Source organism: Moschus berezovskii, chromosome 14, assembly GCF_049115385.1.
Source record: "Moschus berezovskii isolate FMDL1 chromosome 14, NW_MosBer_1.0, whole genome shotgun sequence".
Classification (NCBI taxonomy): Eukaryota; Metazoa; Chordata; class Mammalia; order Artiodactyla; family Moschidae; genus Moschus; species Moschus berezovskii.
This window is the reverse complement of record NC_142473.1, coordinates 12,301,354-12,323,139: the sequence shown is the minus strand read 5'-3', so window position 1 is coordinate 12,323,139 and position 21,786 is coordinate 12,301,354. Positions and strand designations below refer to the sequence as shown.

Below are 21,786 nucleotides of genomic sequence, written 5' to 3'. Positions count from 1 at the left end.
TGATCTGTTATAGAAGGAATCATTCTTTATACACACAGATACTTACTAAATTGCTTAGGAAATGACTCTTACCACTCGAAAGTTGACTATTGCCTTAAAGTACTGACAGAAATTACTGGGCTTTCCTGGTGGCTCAGAAGGTAAAGAGTCCACCTGCAATGCAGGAGATCTGGGTTTGACCCCTGGGTAAGGGGGATCCCCTGGAGAAGTGAATGTCAACCCACTCCCATATTCTTGCCTGGAGAATTCCATGGACAGAGGAGCCTGATAGGCTATAGTCTATGGAGTCACAAAGAGCTGGACACAACTGAGCTAACACTTTCACTGTCAGAAAACCTCCTGATGTTTGTTGTTGTTTTTTTTTTTCCCCATTAACACCCTTGAGACGCTGAAACCTTTCAAGGTTTACACAATGGAAGTAACCCTGAATGACTCTTTCAGTGACAGGCCCCATCTGATATAAAGTCTGAGGAAAGAGGTTTGCCTGCTAGGACTTCCATCCATCGTGGACATGTATCAGTTATCTATATCCTTTGAACCAAGTAAAAGTTGTGTGCTTTCCAACCCTGATTTGACTTCAGGTCTCAGGGTATGGTATAATCCAGGGGTCCCCCCCCACTCCGGGATCTAATCCCTGATGATTTGAGATGGAACTGATGTAACAGTAATAAAAGAAATAAAGTGCACAATAGGCATAGGCACTTGAATCATCCTGAAACCATCCCCGATCCTATTCTGAAAAAACTGTCTTCCATAAAATGGGTCCCTGCTGCCAAAATGTGGGGGACCACTCTATACAATACTCTCACATTAGAAACAATCCTATTTTTTTAAATAATAGCAAAGTTCCAACAAAACTGATTTTAAACTGCATAGTACAAATGATAAAAAGCAATTCTTTTCCAACATGAGAAATCAAATAGGCCTTAATTTCTGCATTTCAAGAAATACCTTTATCTGTTTTCCACTTATTTCTTGTTGCTATAGCTTTGGAAAGAAACTGAGAATTCAATACATCTGATAAAAAATTAGAGGGAACTTTAATATAGGTTAATTGTAGGTTGAAAGGTTTATTTATGCATAATGTGTGTTATCATTTTCTAGTTTTTTTTGGGGGGGATGTCTTTTTCCTTATATGCAAAAAATGTGTGGCTTTTACTTTTTATTAAAGTCAGAAGCTTCTTGCTTGCAGAAAATGATATGTAATTATCCTCTTGCAAATTGAGCCACCACAGCTCAAATTAAAACCTAACTTTCATGGGGTGTTATTCTGCAGATCAGTCCTGAGCTGAAACTGAGCTCAGTGGGATTTATGTGAACTTGAAAATTAATAAATTGGCATATTAGTTGTAAAATACAAGGAATAATTTCCTGACTTTGCCAGATGATCCATCTGGATTAGTGCCTATAAAAGTTCAACTACAGCTGTCTTCACTGAATTTTTAAATAATGAAGCCATAGCCCTTCTCCCAAGGAGTTTATTAAACTGTCCTTTGATTAATGGTGTTGCCCATCCCTCCTGGGAAGTCAAATGTATAATCAATATTACAAGCCCATCCCCCCATATTACTTGGAGAACTCAAGCTGCTAGTTCACTTAACACAAATGTATCATCTAAATTCATGAACATGGTAATGATATACAGTATTTTTAATATAATTCAGTTCAGTTTGGTTCAGTCACTCAGTTGTGTCCAACTCTTTGCTCCCCCATAGACTGAAGCACGCCAGGCTTTCTTGTCCATCACCAACTCCTGGAGCTTACTCAAACTCATGTCCATCAAGTCAGTGGTGCATCTTTCCCAGCATCAGGGTCTCTTCCAATGAGTCAGCTCTTCACATCAGGTGGCCAAAATATTGGAGCTTCAGCTTCAGCATCAGACCTTCTAATGAATATTCAGGACTGATTTAATTTAGGATAGACTGGTTGGATCTCCTTGCAGTCCAAGGAACTCTCAAGAGTCTTTTCCAACACCACATTTCAAGAGCATCAATTCTGCGGCACTCAGCTTTCTTTATAGTCCAACTCTCACATTGATACATGACTACTGGAAAAACCATAACTTTGACTAGATGGATATTTAGTCAGCCTGTCCACTTTATATCCCAGGACTGGAGTGAAGAAGCCAGCCTTGGTCTAATTGATATCGCAAGTGAAAAAAAATCTTTGAATTTTTAGATATAATGCTAGTATAATCTCAGAAGTAGGTCCTTAAATTTTCATCAAGTTTTCCAAGTATAACAGACAAAAGTAAGAGTGGCAAGAAACATCCTGGCATTTACAGATCAAGAGAGTTTCAGAGATGCCTGAATATAAGATCTATGAGGAGCAGTGTAGCTGTGATGCAACATTATTAAAAAAATAAAATTCCAGGAAATAGGAATAAAAAGAGTTGAAAGTACATATGTAGCAGAGTTAAATAGGAGATGATGGGGGTTCAGGTGGGATTCCCAGATGACTCAGTGGTAAAGAATCTGCCTCCCAATGCAGGAGACACAGGAGATCTTGGTTTGATCCCTGGGTCGGGAAGATCTTCTGGAGGAGATCTTGGCATTACTGCTCATTCCAGTATTCTTGCCTGGAGACTCTCATAGATATAGGTGGCAGGTAGGCTGCAGTCCACAGGGCTGCAAACAGTCCAGCACGCCTGAAGCCACCGAGCACAAGCACGGGGCTCAGATGGTTTCTGAAAAGACTGAGAGGGGCCAAGTGGAGAATTCCAATATCAATATTCTTGAGATGAGTTAGGTGTGGAGGGCAAGGAGAAGAAAACACGTAGGGAAAAAGTTCTGAGTGTAAGTATAGGTGTGTGTGCAGAAGCAGAACACTGTGATGACTGCTCTGTGAAGTAATCAGAGCCCGGCTGGCTACCTTGCTCAGTTCCTCGCTCCACCTTCTAGCTGCTGTGCAACTTTGGGCAAGTTGCTTAACCTCCTGCTCCTGGATTTCCTCATCTGAAAAGTGGTGGTCCTGATAATAGGTGTGTTGGGAGGATTAATTGATACATATAAAGAACTTAAAATAAGGCTTCAGTTCAGTTCAGTTCAGCTTGGCATGTATCAAATCTTCAATCAGTGGCAGTTATTATTATTACCTTTGTTTATTCCCCCTCCTCATCTATTTTGTTTGTTGTTTTTTGTTTGTTTTAGTCTTATTCCATCCATTTATCTGTCAGTTACTTGGAAACAACTGTGCAGCAAGACGGTGAACTATATATTCTCCTTGTAAAAATCTCTTCTGCCCCCCCCCCAAATTACCCTAAGATATAGAGAATGAGCCAGTTGCCTCCCTGGGGCAATGTAAAACAACAAAGAGATAGCACTTGAGATCTGAGTTCTACTTGGAACTCTTTCAGATCTAGAAGCAGAGTTTAGATAAATCAGCCAGGTTCTATGCCACTTTTTTCATTTGCAAAATGAGAGCATGAATTTAAAACATAGATTCATAACTCAAAACCTAAAGAGATCAAGTCAGAAATATAAATAAGTGAAGTAGTCCCAGAAGTGAGCCCATAGGGAGTGGTGGAGAATCTGGCAAACAAAAAAAGAATAAGCCCTAACTAATGGGACCAACTGATAGCTCTCATCTACCAATATCCAAGGGAAATGGTATCACCCATTTTCCCCAAAATAAGCCACAAATTCTTGTTTTAAATGAATTGTTGGAATTATCAATTTAATACATTATTTGGGCAAACAAAATATGGCTGAAGACCCTTTGGTCATCCATATGTGAGCATAGATCCAAGGGACTTTCTAAAATTTTTCCTGGTTGTGACTTTCCATCATTCAAATACAATGGGATGCCCAAACAGGACATCTAGTTTCAATCCAAAGCAAACATCCTATGATCTAGTCAGCTACTTTTAAATTTTTTAGTTTAATTGAAAAATAATTGTTTTACACTGTTGTGCTGATTTCTGCCATACAGCAGGCATAAGCTACAAGTATACACATATCCCCTGCTTTTGAGCCTCCCTCCCACGCCCTCTTCTTACCCCTATAGATTGTCACAGAGTACCAATCTGAGCTCCCTGTGTTATACAGCAACTTCCCACTAACCATCTGATAGATGGTAATATGTGTCTTTCAATGCTACTGACTCAATCAGTCCCACCTTCTCCTTTTCCTGCTGTGTTCACAAATTCATTCTCTACATCTGTGTCTCTATTCCTGCCCTGCAAATAGGTTCGTCAGTACCATTTTGCTAGATTCCACATATATGTGCTAATATATATTTGTTTTTCTCTTTCTGACATACTCCACCCGGTACAACAGACTCTAGGTTCATCCACCTCAACTGAATTGACTCAAATTCATTCTTTTTTATGGCTTAGTAATATTCCATTGTATATATGTACCATAACTTATTTATCCATTCACCTCGTCTGCAGACAGACTTTTTGATACACATGAAAATGTTCACTGACTAATAAATGATGCAAATTGAAACTTTTGGAAGTAAATTGAGTGAGGTCACCTTTTTACATGCTTAAATTTTCAATGCAGGTCAGCATGGTTATGTTTGATACTGGCCAGAATACTGAAGTGGGTAGCTTTTCCCTTCTCCAGGGAATCAAACCCAGGTCTCTCACATTGCAGGTGGATTCTTTACCAGTTGAGCCAAAAGGGAAGCCCAACAATACTGGAGTGGTTGGACTATCCCTTTTCCAGTGGATCTTCCAAAATAAGGAATCAAACCAGGGTCTCCTGCATTACAAGAGCTATCAGGGAAGCCCCAATGTTTGATATTTATATCTAGGAAGTGAAACAAATAAAAATTTACTATTCAATTCTTGTTTCATTGATCCTCATTTAATTAGATGTGACCATTGATCCAAGTGACTTTCTAATATTTCATAATATTTAGCCCCTGTGAGTGCAACTATGGATTGTCTTTTAGTATCTGACATTGATTTAAAACCCTTAGAGCTTTTAAACAGAAATTAGGGTGTTAGTTTGGGAAATAATTTTCTGAATATTTTTATTTCTTACTTTTTTAAAACTTCTATCATTCTATTTAAAAAAGTACTTAAACTTGTATAGTGTTACAGAAAGCTGAGAGAAAAATTTCTTTCTCTAGAGGTAGAGATAGAAATTCAACCACATACTTTGCATTTCTGAAATTATTTATCCCCCTGCAATATTCTTTGGCAAAGATACAATTACCTCAATTAAAAAAAAAAAGTTGAAAAAGGCATTTGGCACACAAATCTCTGCATTGCATTCACTGAAAACATAAGCAAAACTCCTTCTAAACAACAAATGATATTTAAAGCGTGGTTTTCTTTGAAATAAATCATATCCCAAATCCAGGAGATCAGATTATACACACTTAAGAACATGAACATTTCCTTTCATTTACTTGCAAAATCAAGAATTTTAGCTCCTATTAAACAGCAATGAAAAAAATTGTTGCAAGTCTGCTGATCAGAATTCTAGAATAGAATAAAATTAGAAGCTTTTCCCATAGTTTTTTTGTTGTTGTTGTTAATGGTAGATGCACAAATAACAGGCAGTTGGAAAGTGGGATGTGGGAAACCACTGAGCAAAATAAAATAAAATAAAAGATATTTAAAGGACAGAATGAGAAATTGCAAATTATACCATGGCAGAAACTAATGTCAGCTTTTGTGTAAAGATTAATGTGAATTTACCAAAGTACTTTGAATTAATGCAAATATAATATGTAATTTTAATGAAAGCTTTACCAAAAGAAAAACCATTGCTTAGTACAAACTTTGAAAAAGTCTTTCGTGGACTTCTTTTATAGTAACAAGGGCAGATATTTTTTACTTTTATTTTTTCAATTAATAATATATGAAGGCTCTCCAGGTAGGCATGTGGCCACCTTTCATCAGAAAGTGAAATATTCTCAGCAAATGGCTATAATTCCCTTTATATGTCTAAAACATAAAAATCTTATGTAGAACTCTGCCTTTGCCATCTGGTTGACTGAATCTAAATAGATTCATCTGAAGTCTTAGCAATGATAAGCTTCATCTGAAATCTTGGCAGTGACATGGGGTTAGAATCAAAGTCTCTACAATTTTCATTGGGTAGGAGTTTTTGACATCGACTGTGTACAGATTGGTTGAACTAATGTATGGCCTTTATTCTGCCATTTCATTTAACGTGTGTTTGTGACACAGTATTTATGATTCAGCAATGTCAAAGCTGAAAATATTTTGTTCCTCACATATAGTACAACCTCAAATAAAGTGCACCTCTTGATGGATGCCAGTCAGACATGATGTATTTGAAAAAGGAAAAAAAAAAAGCAAAAACTAAAACAGTGCAAAAGGTCGCTGAGCATAGACACGAATGAAAAGGTGGTTTTGAGCAACAGCACCGAGACCTTCAGGGACTTTCCTTTTCAGCCCATACCAGTCTTAAAAGTCAACTCATGCCTTTTAAATATCATGATTCATAGCACATTCTTTACACAGTCATGGAAATGTGGCTTTGTGGTTGAAACAACAACAAAAGAAATAAAATGAAACTTAGACCCTGTTTGTTCCTTCACAAGGTAAAAGGTAAAATAGGTGGTATCTTCTGAATAGATGTTTTAAGTGCCAAGAACTATGCTAAATAGCTTATATATAGTATTCCAATTAAAACTAACCTTAAAAACCTACAAGCTAAGTATTCTCAATATGCCCGATGACAGATGATGGGACTAGAGCTCAGGAAGAAGTAAAGTAACTTGCCTGAAGGTAAATAATTTTCTGGAAGGCAAAAAACAACCTTAGCAAGCAAAGAAGCCAAGCCTGACTCCTAGTCCATTCTTTTGATCATTATGCTAGTCTGGCAGACAGTTTAAGTCAGGTAATTTAACTTCTCCAGAAACATCCTAGTTAATTCAAGGATAAAGATCTTCTTTGCTTGTCTTGCTAGATTTATTTGTCATTGGTAGGGTACTGATGATACTTGACCTCGGAGAAATCCGAAAAGATCATCTTTTTATCTTGTTGCGTTTTTCATAATCACCAGAGCCCTTCATTTAAAAAATCAGATAGAAGGAAGTAACACCTGTCATATTCAGGTGCAATGCTTTGGAAGGCGTAACTTGTTACCCCCATGGTTTATTATTTCCATTTTCCTTCATACAGAACCCACTGCTGCTCCCACAGATGTCAAGGCTACAAGTGTATCTGTGTCAGAGATTCTTGTTGCATGGAAACATATTAAAGAGAGTCTAGGAAGACCACAGGGATTTGAGGTATGAACAGAATTCTTGAAAATAAGCCTTATTATTTCTGTTGCCATTGTTTTCTCCTGAAGAGATGGTTTGGTGACACTTTAACAAGATTACATTCCTTTGAAATTTTGCTCTATGGAAAATAAGAAATATACTATTTTACTGACATATATTATGCTGCTCATTAGCTGGCTTATTTTTCAGGATAGTAGTTTCCACGGCACCAGGCAAAGGTTTTTAAAAAATGAAAATAGATAGACCTTAAGATAGAAACCAGGACCTACCAGCTGCTATTTACTGGTATCCAATTCCAGTTAAAAATATTCTTGTGTATTTGTAGTTAAAAATATTCTTGTGTATTTCTGTCTCATAATTTAATGTATGAAACAAGTTTTCCTACTATACTGTTCATGGAACATCTTACCTCCTATACTAACTTCTCAAATTTGCTTGAAACTTGGTAACCTGTACCTATTTACTCAAATGGCTTTTTGCCCTTCAAATTGTGTCGTTTTAAAACATAGTTATGCCAGCCTTATAATGGTGAACATTTTATAACAATTCATTGAATTCAGTAAAATTTTAGCCTCCACATGGACTCAAGGTCTGTGGGCAGTTTGTGAACTGGCTGCTGCTGCTGCTGCTAAGTTACGTCAGTCGTGTCCGATGCTGTGCAACCCCATAGACTGCAGCCTGCAAGACTCCGCCATCCCTGGGCTTCTCCAGGCAAGAACACTGGAGTGGGGTGCCATTTCCTTCTCCAATGCATGAAAGTGAAAAGTGAAAGTGAAGTCGCTCAGTCGTGTCCGACTCAGCGACCCCATGGACTGCAGCCCACCAGGATCCTCTGTCCGTGGGATTTTCCAGGCAAGAGTACTGGAGTGGGGTGCCATCATCTTCTCTGTCGTCAACTGGAGTATGCCACAAAAACAAGATTCCACGTTTTCATCCTGCTCTTATGCTTGCCTTTGCATTGAGGCATAGGATCAGAGGGAGAAGTTATAAAATGCAAAGAAGTAACATCCAATCCAAGATCTTAACTGTCTTTAAACTTTTAATGTTTACTTTTCCTCTGTTTAAACTCCCACTTAAAGAAAATCATCTTGATTTTTAAGCAATGATTTAATATAGGACTGGTATACCAACACAGTTTCCAGGCTAAAAATCACCTTTCTTTACTCTATTTGTGTTTTCAAATCATGCCTAAGAACTATTTGATTAATATACAACTAGCATTCAATAAGGAGAAGGCAATGGCAAGCCACTCCAGTACTCTTGCCTAGAAAATCCCATGGATGGAGGAGCCTGGTAGGATGCAGTCCGTGGGGTCGCTAAGGGTCGGACACGACTGAGCGACTTCACTTTCACTTTCACACATTGGAGAAGGAAATGGCAACCCACTCCAGTGTTCTTGCCTGGAGAATCCCAGAGACGGGGGAGCCTGGTGGGCTTCTGTCTATGGGGTCACACAGAGTCGGACATGACTGAAGTGACGCAGCAGCAGCAGCAGTAGCATTTGATAAAGATTACTGTGATTGGGAATTTATACAATCTTACCAAGAGTTACAGCAAAGGACATTTATAGAAAAACATTACTTATAAGTATCGTGGATTTATTTCTCTAATTTTGCTTCAATTCATTATTTGGCAATAATATGTATCATGCCAGGATCACATGTTTGTTTTATTAAAATCTCTTTTTCTCACTAACCATGCTGCAGGGACCATGCCTGTTTACCAGTGAATCTCAGGACTGTGAATACAATAAGTATTTGTTGAATGAGTGAATATCTATGCTTCACAGTCAACCCCTTTTTGTCCCTCTGTAGAAGACATGGGAGTGACCTGCCCAGCTCTCCTTCACTGGGCCAGGGCAACATCCCCCAACTGCTGAGAACGTTGGCTGTATAATGAGAATTGTCCTCCACTGTTATTACCTGAAAAGATACCTTCCTCATAATCGGGCAACCCTAGGTCAATTACACTGATTGAAACTCGTCCCTTGATTCAAGGAGGAAACAATTTAATGGTGCACTTTATTATCTGGAGCCTTTGTCGGGTACATCAGACCAAGGCTAGATTATCTGGGACCCCATTCTTGCTCAGTTCCTTCTCTTTCCCCGTCCTCTTCTCCTCCCTTCCTTATAGATTTACCTGCAAGCATTCTCAATAAATCACAATGATCAAATCCCTGTCTCGGGATCTGCTTCTATGGAACCCAATCTAAAACAACTACACAAGCATAGGTCCAACTAGAACACTAAATCAGAACATTTGGTGTACGTTCTTATAGAAAGTCACAGTGTATTCTGTTGTACAGAACAGTGAGGATTCAAACTTCTACATCTCAAAGTAGAACACAGCCAGATCTTCAACTTTTTTCCCGTGTGTACTAATAGTGTGACATTCATATTCCCACCATGATTCACCTGTAATAACAGCTATTATCAGCACTTCCCTGATAGCTCAGTTGGTAAAGAATCTGCCTGCAATGCAGGAGACCCTGGTTCGATTTCTGGGTTGGAAAGATCTGCTGGAGGAGGGATAGGCTACCCACTCAAATATTCGTGGGCTTCCCTTGTGGCTCAGCTGGCAAAGAATCTGCCTACAATGTGGGAGACCTGGGTGGGAAGATCCCCTGGAGAAGGGAAAGGCTACCCACTCCAATATTCTGGCCTGGAAAATTCCATGGACTCCATGCGTCCATGGGGTCGCAAAGAATCGGACACGACTGAGCGATTTTCACTTTCAGCTTTTTCATATTCCCACCATGATTCACCTGTGATAACAGCTTCTCCAGAGATCACATAAGATCTAGATTTGTGCACAATCCTTCTCTTTCTAAATATCAATCACCATTCATTCAACAAATATTTATTGGAGGCATACTAAGTAACAGACACTCAGCTAGATGCTAGGGATAAAACAATGAGCAAATTGAAGTCACCATCTTCATGAAGCTTATGTTGTAGTAGGGAACACAAACAATGAAGAAGCTAACAAATAAATATGTGGTATAATTTCAGTTGCTGATGTATACTTTGCCAAAAGAACTGCTCAAGAAGGTAGCGTCAACTCTGTTGACTATAGAGGTTTGAAGAATCACAGTTCCTGAGGTTGTGACATTTGACATGATAATATGAGAGATAGGGGGTGGGAGGCAGAGAGAATAGCAAACTCAAAGACTCTTACTTAAAAGCATCCTGACCTTGTTCAAAGAACGGAACAGTAGCAGTATTGGTGAGATAGCAGTACACAATAGGGAGAGTGGTAGTGTGAAGAAGAATGGCCAGGACAAGAACAGGTTAGGTAGAGTCAATCTTGGGAACCACAGGGACTTTAGATTTTTACCTTCAGTATAGGGAAAAACCATGAAAGGATAATGAACAAAGGAAGTCAAGTCAGGATCTGACTCATATTTTAAAAGGGTCTCTTGGTCTAGAGAGTGAAGAACAGACTCTAGACAGGACCTCAGGAGATCAGTGGAAAAACAGGCCTTCCAACCTAGTGGATGATGACGTTGTTTTTAACTAGAACAGGAGCAATGGGATCGATGAAACATGACCTTTTAAGATATATTTTGAGTGGAAGTGTGACAAGATTTGATTATGAATTGGATGTGGACTATGAAATAGAGAGAAGTCAAAGGTAATTCCAGAGCTATTTGACCCAAGAAACTGGGTGGATGACAAATCACTCACATACATAAGGAAGTCACGGAGAAGAGCATATTTTAGAGAAAAAAAGATATTAAAAATTCTGGTTTTGATTTGTTAATTTATAAACATTTTTATTTCAAAAAAAGTTATCAATTAAGCCTTGTTTTGAGAGAAAGTTTAGAGATAGAGCTATCACTCTGAGGATTCATCAGTATATTAATGGTTTTTATACATGTGCTAGCTGAGATCATTGAGTATTGATAAAGATGTCTGAGAATTGAGCCCTACGGTCCCTCACCATTTGGAACAGAAGAAAGAAAGAGGATATGGCCAAAGAAACTATAGGAGACATGAAGAAGTTCAAAAGCCAAGAAAAGAATTTTAAGATGGCGAAGACTACCGAGTCAAACAAAAGCTGCTAAGAAATTCAGAATGGTGAGGTCTGAGACTATCCAATGGATATAGCAATGCAGAGATCCACTGACCACAGTGATGCCCATGACCAAGGTCTGACTAAAGAATAAGGTCAAGATCACTCCAGAACTACACTTGAGTGTCAGAGCACAGAGTTTTTGCTAAATCTTATTCAAAATGACAACTTACAAGCAAAAATGGAATATCTTTAAAGATATAAATGAACAGGGATTAATCAAATTCTTAAGCAATCATCATAATGACTGCATTTTTAATTAAACTTTCTAACCCCTAAAACTTAACGTTTCATCACATCGCTGTCCCCCTCCTGTATTCCGTCCCAATCATAATATTGTTATATTTCCCAATAGTATAATTCCAAGCATGGTGACAGTGAAGCAAGCACATGCTTATGTCACCAAAGTAATGAGACTAGTTTTAAACGTTATGTACTTATCCCGTCAGCCCTCTGGGTAATTTTTCTAGCTCTAATTGCAGTTTTACCTGCAATGTTTAAAGCAGTTAGTTACTTTAAAAGCACTAACAATGTGCCATTTTGAAAACAGTGGAGACAGTGTTTTGGGCCAGCTCTCTTGTTTTTCCTGAATTGAATGTGTGGGTAAGAGAGAAAAGGTTTTGCTCTTATGAATACTTCATCCTAATGGGAGAAAATAAACAAATAAATACAAGTAAGTAAGTAAAATAACACGTGTAGGTAACAGTATATATAGGTAACAATACATGCAGAAATGCAAAGTTCATTTAAGGAACAGAAGCAGATGGAGTGACTAGACCTTGATGAACAGTGGTGTAAGTAGAATTTAAAGCAGTCAGAATTATATAGGGATATATAGATCATGAGAAGAGTTTGTATTTTCTTTCAAATACAATGAAAAGCCATCAGGGCAATTTTAGGAGACTGACAATGTCTGATTTACATTTTTTAAGATATTACTGTGGCTGCTGTTCCATGCAGAATGAAAGGGCAAGGGGAGAAAGGTCAGGAGTCGAATCAGGAGGTTATGGCAATAATCCATGCAAGAAATTATGATAACTTAGACTAAGGTTGTAAGAGTGAAGCAGGAGGAAAGTAGACTTATTTTAGAGGCAGGGCTGGCAGAATTTCCTGATTGATCAGACATGGAGGGAAGGAAAATGATGATTCTCATATCCGGCTTGGTCAAATGGATGCACAGTGGTGCCATTTATCAAATACTAGCAATAAAAATACATTTTTTAAAGGGAAAACCTGGACAAAGAAGAGATTTGAAAGTGGGAAATAAAGAAATATGTTTCAGCTAAATCAAATTTGAGATGCCTAGTGGATACCTAAGATAATAAGTCAAATAAGCAATAGGCTAAGTGAGTTTACAGTCTAATTAGGAGATCAGAGCTGAAGACACAAGGGGGCAATCACAGGGCTGGTACTGAAAACTACTCTACTACATGAATGAACAAATTTCCAGAAAGGGGAAAGAAGAGCAGATAAGAAGAGGAATGAAGGGAGAGATAACCTTTGACCTGGTACACTCAGCATGTAGAAGTTTAGCTGAAGGAAAAGAATCATCAAGGAGAATAACAAGGAGAGATCAGCTTGATGGGGGAAAATCAGGTGTGTGAGGTATCAAAGATTGGAGGAGGAAATGGCAACCCACTCCAGTGTTCTTGCCTAGAGAATCCCAGGGACGGGGGAGCCTGGTGGGCTGCCGTCTATGGGGTCGCACAGAGTCGGACACGACTGAAGCGACTTAGCAGCAGCAGCAGCAGCAGAGGTATCAAAGAAAGTAAAAGAGCTAATCAAGAAGAAGGAAATGGTCAGCTGTGTTTAAACTTGCTAAGAAATCGAGTCAGATCAAAGCAAAAAAGTGTCTAATGTGTGGTGATCTTCTGAAAAATTTCACAATTAAATGAGTGATCAATATCCCTTATGTTATCAGTTTAGTTACATTCAACAAGGCAATGGGGTGGCAGGCTCTTTTTTTCAGATATAAAATACCCTTAAGATCAAGCACTACTTCTGTCTAAATAATGATCAGTAGCAGTGGAGCCTTGTGGGCTGCAGTCTATGGGGTTGCACAGAGTCGGACTCGACTGAAGCAACTTAGCAGAAGCAGTTTGGGAAGAGAGCACATCAACATAGAACTCTCAGGCCAGCAACAGCTGTATTTGTTTTAGAACCATTTGTCTCTTTTCAGGATACCAAGGTGTTTTAACACATATTAGAATCATAAACTTTCCCGTGTTGTTATCAGAAATGGTTAAGAGTCAGACTCAACCGCTAATATGTTTTTCACAAGCCAATGACTATGAGACTCTGATTACCACTGCAGAAAACTATTTTAGCCTCAGAGAAAAGCAGTTAATAGAAGTCAAGATGAGACTTTTATATGGGAAAGTTCCCTGGATACACCAGGAATAATTGGGGGAGGGTGGTAAATGAGAAAAAAGAAATCATTTCTGAAGTTATGGGCACACATTTATTTCTTTCTAAGATATGGCTCCTCTCAAACATATACTCAACTATCAGTTTGATATTGAAAAACTCTACCTCTAGAATGCATAGTGCAGTATTAACTAAAGATAACCCCTCAACGCACTCTTAAAAAATAAGCAAGCTTGAACCTATATGTAGTTCACTTGACTCTGAAATGTTTGTGTTTTCTCTTCTACTAATCTTGGGAGGCTACCCCCAAGCAAGGGTCATTTAGAAGGAAGATGGAGCAATAGTCATCAAGGGCAATAAAGTCCTTAAAGCCCTTAGAGCATCACTCGATCTCCCCTGCTGAGTGCTCCTCACTGTGCTCCTTCCCCTGCTCTCACTCAGGGCTCCTTGGCTGACTCGCAGCCTGACTCTGATTGTGACCCAGATTGTCAAACAGATCCGGATCTTGTTTGTCCCTGATCTGATTTTCTGTGTGTTTTGTCTGGATCTCAGCTATCATTTCTTACTCATTCATTTATTTATCCATGAGATAGTTGTTGAATACCTGCTTTGCTTTGGTGCAGTGCGTAGGGTAAAGCATTAAGTAAAACAGACAAGGTCCCTGCCCTTAGGAAGGTCACAGTCTAGCAAGGGAAACTCTTATTTCACTTTCTTTCATTTTTGTTTTTTTGGGATTTTATTGTTGTTGTTGTTTGGTAAGTCCTGGAAGCTCATTCTGTTTAATGAAATGCTTTTGATATTCTGTTTCCTGATATAGCCAGACCTACAGGGCAGGAGTAAGGATCTCAGTAGGAGGCTTTCCCTGACACCATCTGTCAATTTCCTACCTATAGTTGGCATTTTTGTCTTTTACAAGGAAGCCTCCATTACATCTTAATTTAAGAAGTAATGAATCAAGCATTTTGACTTAAACTATAGTCATTGACAACTAACACTTGCAAATACATTAACCAAGTAATTCAAATCAAACTGATTAATTTTTGTTATTAAAATGATTAACTGCTCTATCTAACAGAATGGTCAAAACAATTGATATAGTAGAAATAGCAATGCATAAAGACAGGGTCAGAATGATGACAGCCCCTAGCTCGACAGAAAATAAAATGACTTTATAGTAAAGGACTTCAGGAAATTTTAGTAATGTCATCCCTTTTAATTTATAAGTGGGTCCACCCATGGAATTTCCAAATATCACAATTAGGCTAGATTAGAACTCTGTTATGAGTTCTAGTAGGTGGTCTTTTCACCTAGCTTTTAAGACTGCCTTCTATAAATCTAATATTACCTCACAAAAATCGCCATCTGAGGAAAAGAGTATGAAATCACAAATATAGACACCAATCCATCTGATTGTTTTTTACAAATATTTGAACTATTTTGTTGACATTATCTTAAAACCACCCGTTTGAGAAGTTTGAGCTACTTACATGGAAGTAGCTTGAAATTTCATGGCTACAGACTAAACGCAGAAATTGTTGACATTGAGATATGTGAAATTTCTAGCTCTGACATGCAGCATGATTGAAAACCAGAAGTGAGCTATATTTATTGAATAATTTTGATTTTTGAATTACCATGACTACCCCATCTGGATTGCCATCCCTGTCACTGGCCCATGCAAGTAAATTATTAGATTCAGTTTTGAATTTATAAACCCACCAGCATTAAGTGTCCTGTGAACAGTAATTCCTGAATCCTACAGCAGAAACTCTCTAGCTTTTCTGAGAAAATCAGTATTTTATGTGCATCCAAAATCAGAACAGATGCCAGTGTAGCCAGAAAAAAGAGGAAAGAGTCAGTCGCTCAGTCCTGTCCGACTCTTTGTGACCCCACAGACTATACAGCCCACAAGGCTCCTCTGTCCATGGAATTCTCTAGGCAAAAATGCTGGAGTGGGTAGCCATTCACTTCTCCAGGGGATGTTCCTGATCCAGGGATCAAACCCAGGTCTCCCACATTGCAGGCAAATTCTTTACTGTCTAAGCCACGAGGGAAGCCCATTTCATCATTTTTTCCTCTGATTTTCCCAAATTGAGAGGAATGGTAAAGGAAATTAAGTACTAATAGAAGGCTGAATGATTATTTTTTGTTATTTCTTCACTTATCAAGTAAACACTTGATAAGTGATTATTTTAAAATTTAAAATTTTATTTTAAAATAAGTTTATTTAGTATCAGGCACTGTGCTAGGCAGTAGAAATGCAAAAATCATTAAGATATAATTCTTACTTTTAAAAAGATCACAGTTTAATATTGTGGTATGTTTATGGAAATTATAAGTAAACAAATTGAAGTTTTTGAATTGTACTGGAGAAGATACTTGAGAGTCCCTTGGACAGCAAGGAGATCAAACCAGTCAATCCTAAAGGAAGTAAACCCTAAATGTTCATTGGAAGAACTGTTGCTGAAGCTATGATTCCAATACGTGGGCTACCTGTTGCGAAAAGCTGGCTCACTGGAAAAGACCATGTTGCTGGGAAAGACTGAGGCAAAAGGAGGAGCAGGTGATAGGAGATGAGATGATTATATAGCGTCACCAACCCAATGGACATGAATTTGAGCAAGCTCTGGGAGACAGTGAAGGACAGGGCAGCCCAGCATGCTGCAGTCCATGGGATCTCAGAGTCAGACACAACTTAGCAACTGAAAAACAACAAAGTAAACAAAAGGCAGAGAGGAAGAACATTGGAACAGGGCAATTCTTATGTCCATAATAACCCTGGGATTCCTTAGCATCCTGATATTCTGGAGAAACATTCCTGAAAATAAACCCATGCCAATGCCCTTCATGAGCATAAGTTTCTGTTTACATGAGCATATGCTTCTGTCCCTGAATATCCTCAGTTTTCCTAAATAAAACAATAAATTATTAATAAAAATTTTACTGAATAAACTGAAAAAAGAATTTTAGAAATATTTTAATCAATTTGCCTGTGAAACATAATTCCCCATGACTATCAAGTTAATGGTATTCATATTCATTGTGGCCTTTTTGAAAGATTTTTATTAACTATGTTTTTAATGGCTGGGTTCATTTCAGCAATAAGCAACAATGTATTTTCATAGCAAGGATAAAAGTACACAGTGTCCTGGTTCTGATTTTGAAGTTTTTCATGCTTACTATTAAGAAGAATGAAAGGTAAAACAGCTTGTCCCATTTTACAATTCTCACTAAAAAACAACCCTAGCAACTCCTTTTCCTGGGCTATGTTCAAGAATTGCATGTATTTATTTCAGATCTTCCAGAGGATATGTAACTCAGAAGTTCATTTTAGACATGTCACTAAAGCTATTTCCACTTATTGATTGCACTGAAAAGACACCAATTGTGTTTTGATCTATAAAATAAGTTGTAGTGTACATGAGTTCCCAGGGCGGATTCATGTCAATGTATGGCAAAACCAACCAATATATTATTGTAAAATAATTAGCCTCCAATAAAAAATAAATAAATAAATAAATAAAATAAGTTGTAGTGGAGATATCTTAAGGCAAAAAGGGATGAGATTGTTTTTGTATTTTATTTTATGTTCTGACTCTAATCATCAGAGCAGGAGGCTGAAAAAAAAAAAAAGGTCCTGACTGTTGTCTGACAATAATTCTTACTAGGCAGATTGCATTTAAATGGTATAACAGAGGGTGCAAGGGTATGTGTGTATGTGTGTGGAAAATGGAATTTCAGACATAAATTAAAGGAGGAAAAGAAGCCAAAATGAAACCAGTTACCAAAAAGTAAAAACAAAGACTGTTTTATTTTCCAAAACGTGGTGTATAGCAGCTATTTTTGCAGATTCTCTTTAGCTTTTTGCCATGACTATATAATAATAATTTTTAAAAAAGCAGTGAGAGGAAACCATTTCTACCCTTCCTTTTCTGAAATTCTCTGAACTCTGAAAAAAATCAAATAGCTTTCATGTTTCTATCATTAGATTTCTTTCTTGGGTTATTTTCAGAGACTGGGAGGCTAACTAAAACTATTTATGTTTTTCAAAAATCAGCAGATCGAAGGAAATTGAAGGAGCAACATTTCAGTTACTTAACTTATTCTGTCTCTTGTCCTATTGAAAAGCTATCCTGTAGAGTTCTTTTAGAAAATAATAAATAACTCAGTTTATACTGTGTTTCTTTTTCTTTTGCTTCTAGATACACTGATTGATGGAGAAAATTCTCTAACCCAAATCACTTTTCAAATTTTCCATTCTTAAACTTTTATAAATCATTTTATTTAAATAATATTAAAATATATGCCCAAATATGTTGTCTTATCCACATAAAGAACCCAAGGGTATGAATTATATCTCTTATCAAAATCAGAAGCATTTCTTATTTTTTCACTCGTTGACACAAATGTGAATTTGTGCGACCTCAAAACAGGGTGTTTTCCTCACTCCTAAATCCAACCATCCCAAGCTCATCATGTGACCACCCACAGTCTTACTGTTTATCATATAATGCACATCCCTGAACAAAATAAAATAGCAAACATGGATATCAACCCATTTAATTTTACCAGTATTGGGAACAGATTATTTGAGATTCTCTTAGGATGAGAGAATTCCCATATGAGAATTACCAAATTACAGCAAACTTTTCCTTTTGAGAGTTAGGTTTATAACTTAAATACCTGACAACATATTTGTGGCATAGAGGTCTTAATTCCGTGGATGTTGAAGAGATAGATACATACATGGGCTTGCATACCAAACTAAGAAATAGAGAAATATCATAAAGTGTTAACACACACACACAAAGGAAGCTTTGCCAAAGACATACTAGCATTATAAAAATGCCAATTACTAACTAATTGTTAATTACAAAATGGCCAAGACTCTATTTTCAAAGGGGTAGGTATTTTTTTAATCTACATACAGAAAAATGCACAAATCATAAATGCACAGCTGAATGAATTACCACAAAGTGAACATACCTGTGTAAGCACAATCCAGGTCATGAAACAAAGCGCTAGTAAAAATTGGAGACTCATTTTGTGTCTCCTATAGTCACTATTCTTAATCCCCAACAACCCCAGAAAACAACATCATCTTGACGTCTGATTGATTTTGCTAGTTCTGGGAACCCTATGGAGTTTTTATATTTTATGTTTTCCCCTCAACAGTATATTGGTAAGATTCATTTATATTATTACAGGCTTTCTCTTAAAAGTTCACTTGTGAGTATCCCACAATTTATTTATCATTCTTCCGTTGATGAACATTAGGTTTGTTTACAGTTTGGGTATGTTATGAATAGAGCTAGGTATAGAAAACAATTTTGGTAGAATTATCCACTTGTAATACCAAATCTAATGATCATTATATAGCTTGCATTTTTTAGGCCTTCTTTGATCTTTGTCCACACTGACCTTGCAGATCTTTTCTTGATTCATCCCTATTTAATCAAAAGCCTCTTGATGAAAGTGAAAGAGGAGAGTGAAAAGGTTGGCTTGAAGCTCAACATTCAGAAAACAAAGATCATGGCATCTGGTCCCATCACTTCATGGGAAATAGATGGAAAAACAGTGGAAACAGTGTCAGACTTTATTTTTTTGGGCTCCAAAATCACTGCAGATGCTGATTGCAGCCATGAAATTAAAAGACGCTTGGTCCTTGGAAGGAAAGTTATGACCAACCTTGATAGTATATTAAAAAGCAGAGACATTACTTTGCCAACCAAGGTCCGTCTAGTCAAGGCTATGGTTTTTCCTGTGGTCATGTATGGATGCGAGAGTTGGACTGTAAAGAAAGCTGATCGCCGAAGAATCTATGCTTTTGAACTGTGGTGTTGGAGAAGACTCTTGAGAGTCCCTTATACTGCAAGGAGATCCAACCAGTCCATTCTAAAGGAGATCAATCCTGGGTGTTCATTGGAAGGACTGATGCTGAAGCTGAAACTGCAATACTTTGGCCACCTCATGCGACGAGTTGACTCACTGGAAAAGACTGATGCTGGGAAAGGTTGGGGGTGGGAGGAGAAGGGGACGACGGAGAATGAGATGGCTGGATGGCATCACCGACTCTGTGGACATGAGTTTGAGTGTACTCCGGGAGTTGGTGATGGACAGGGAGACCTGGCGTGCTGTAATTCATGGGGTCGCGGAGAGTCGGACACGACTGAGCGACTGAACTGAACTGAACTGAATCTTTTCATTGTAATATAACTGTGATCTTTGATTTTAACATATTTTTCTTTAACTTTGTGTTGTGAAATATTTACACATGTGAAATATACAAAACAGTATACTGAATTTCTACTCAACACTTGTCTTCAATAATTATGAATTAATGAATAATTGGGCTTAATAATGAATAATCTGTTTTACATATGTGTGTCTGTATGTGTTAGTTGCTCAGTCATGTCTGACTCTTTGCATCTCCATGGACTATAGCCCAACAGGCTTCTCTGTCCATGGAATTCTCCAGGCAAGAGTACTAGAGTAGGTTGCCATTTCCTTTTCCAAGGGATTTCTCTCACCCAGGGATTGAACCCAGGTCTTCTGAATTGCAGGAAGATTCTTTGTTGTCTGAGCCACCAGGGGAGCCACGTGAAATCGTATATAAAGGGCAGGTAAAGAATTTGCCTGCCAATGTAGGAAACCAAGTTTCCATCCTGAGTCAGAAAGGTCCCCTGGAGAAGGGAATGGCAATCCACTCCAGCATTCTTGCCTGGAGAATTCCATGCACAGAGGAACCTGGTGGGCTACAGTCTTTGGGGTCGCAAAAAGTTGGACACGACTGAGCAACTCTCATTTTCACTTTCAATCAATCCTAGGGCTTCCCTGGTGGCTCAGTAGTAAAGAATTCACATGCCAATGCAGGACACAGAGCTTTGATCCCTGGGTTAGGAAGATCCCCTGGAGAAGGAAATGGCAACCCACTCCAGTATTTGTGTCTGTAAAATCCAGAGGAATCTGGCAAGCTACAGTTCAAGGGGTTGCAAAAGAATCAGACATAGCTTAGTGACTGAACAACAAAAACAATCAATCGTAGTATTATTTTGAAGAAAATCTCTGTCATCATATCATTTTCATCCAAAATATTTCATAATAAGTTTCTAAGTAAGTGAAAGTCGCTAAGTCGTGTCTGACTTTTTGTGACCCCATGGACTGTATGTCCATGGGATTCTCCAGGCCAAAATACTGGAGTAGGTAGCCTTGACCTCTCCAGGGGATCTTCCCGACCCAGGATCGAACCCAGGTCTCTTGGATTTCTGGCAGATTCTTTACCAACTGAGCTATCAGGAAAGCCCCAATAAGTCTCTAAACACATGCTTTAAAGAACTGTCATTTTTCTGCATCCTGAAGTCATTCAGATTAGAGAATACACTCAGTTAAAATTCAGCAAGCTCAAAAATCCCACCCAGTGCCGCTCTTTTAAGAGTATATTGCTCTTGGTCACTGCTTACATTTTTATCAGATGCCACAGTATTTATCCCCGGGCAAGAATTGTTTATCATTTAGCCAAAAATATGAAAAGTTTATACTTGGATTTCTGTCATTCTCTTACTTTTTGAATTTCCTTCTTATGTTTCCAACTTCTTTTTCTTACACTAAACTCTCCCATTTGCTACTCCAGCTGGTAAAGCTGTAAACTCCTGGCATCATGCTCATATTCTCAAACAAAACATTCACAAAATTACCTGTCATAGTTGTAACTTGTCAAGAGTAAACTGTTCTTCAGATTCTGTCTGTTTTTGGATACTTGCCAAGACTTTTGAAATTCTCACCCAGGGCAGGATTTGCATTTCCACTTTACAAAGCATTTCCACTTTCTATCATTGTCTTTTTAATATCTCTAAGATCAGTGGTATTACTTTCTTTCAATAATTTGGTGATGTCCTCTCCTTCTCCCTCTCTATTTTTATGACTCTTGATCAAAGGAGATTTACAAATTTTTTTATCTTTTCAAAGGATTAACTTTGGCTCTATCCCAATATTTTGTTTCTCAGTTCATTAAGTAATGCTGCCATCTCTATTATACCCTTCTTTCCAGTTTATTTGGGCTTAAAATGTATTGTTTTTCAAACTCCGTAAGATGGTTTTATCATCGATTTTTTGGATTTTTGCCTTTTCTAA

The 21,786-nt window shown here is 37.9% G+C and overlaps 1 protein-coding gene across 1 annotated transcript in view; it reads left to right on the top strand.

Annotated features, from left to right (window-relative positions):
- CNTN5 (contactin 5) overlaps positions 1-21,786 on the top strand; it is a 647,843-nt gene that overhangs the window by 592,304 nt on the left and 33,753 nt on the right. Inside the window, exon 19 of the mRNA XM_088843612.1 lies at positions 7,112-7,221. Coding sequence (XP_088699738.1) covers positions 7,112-7,221 — 110 coding nt within the window. The remainder of the gene's footprint in view (positions 1-7,111; positions 7,222-21,786) is intronic.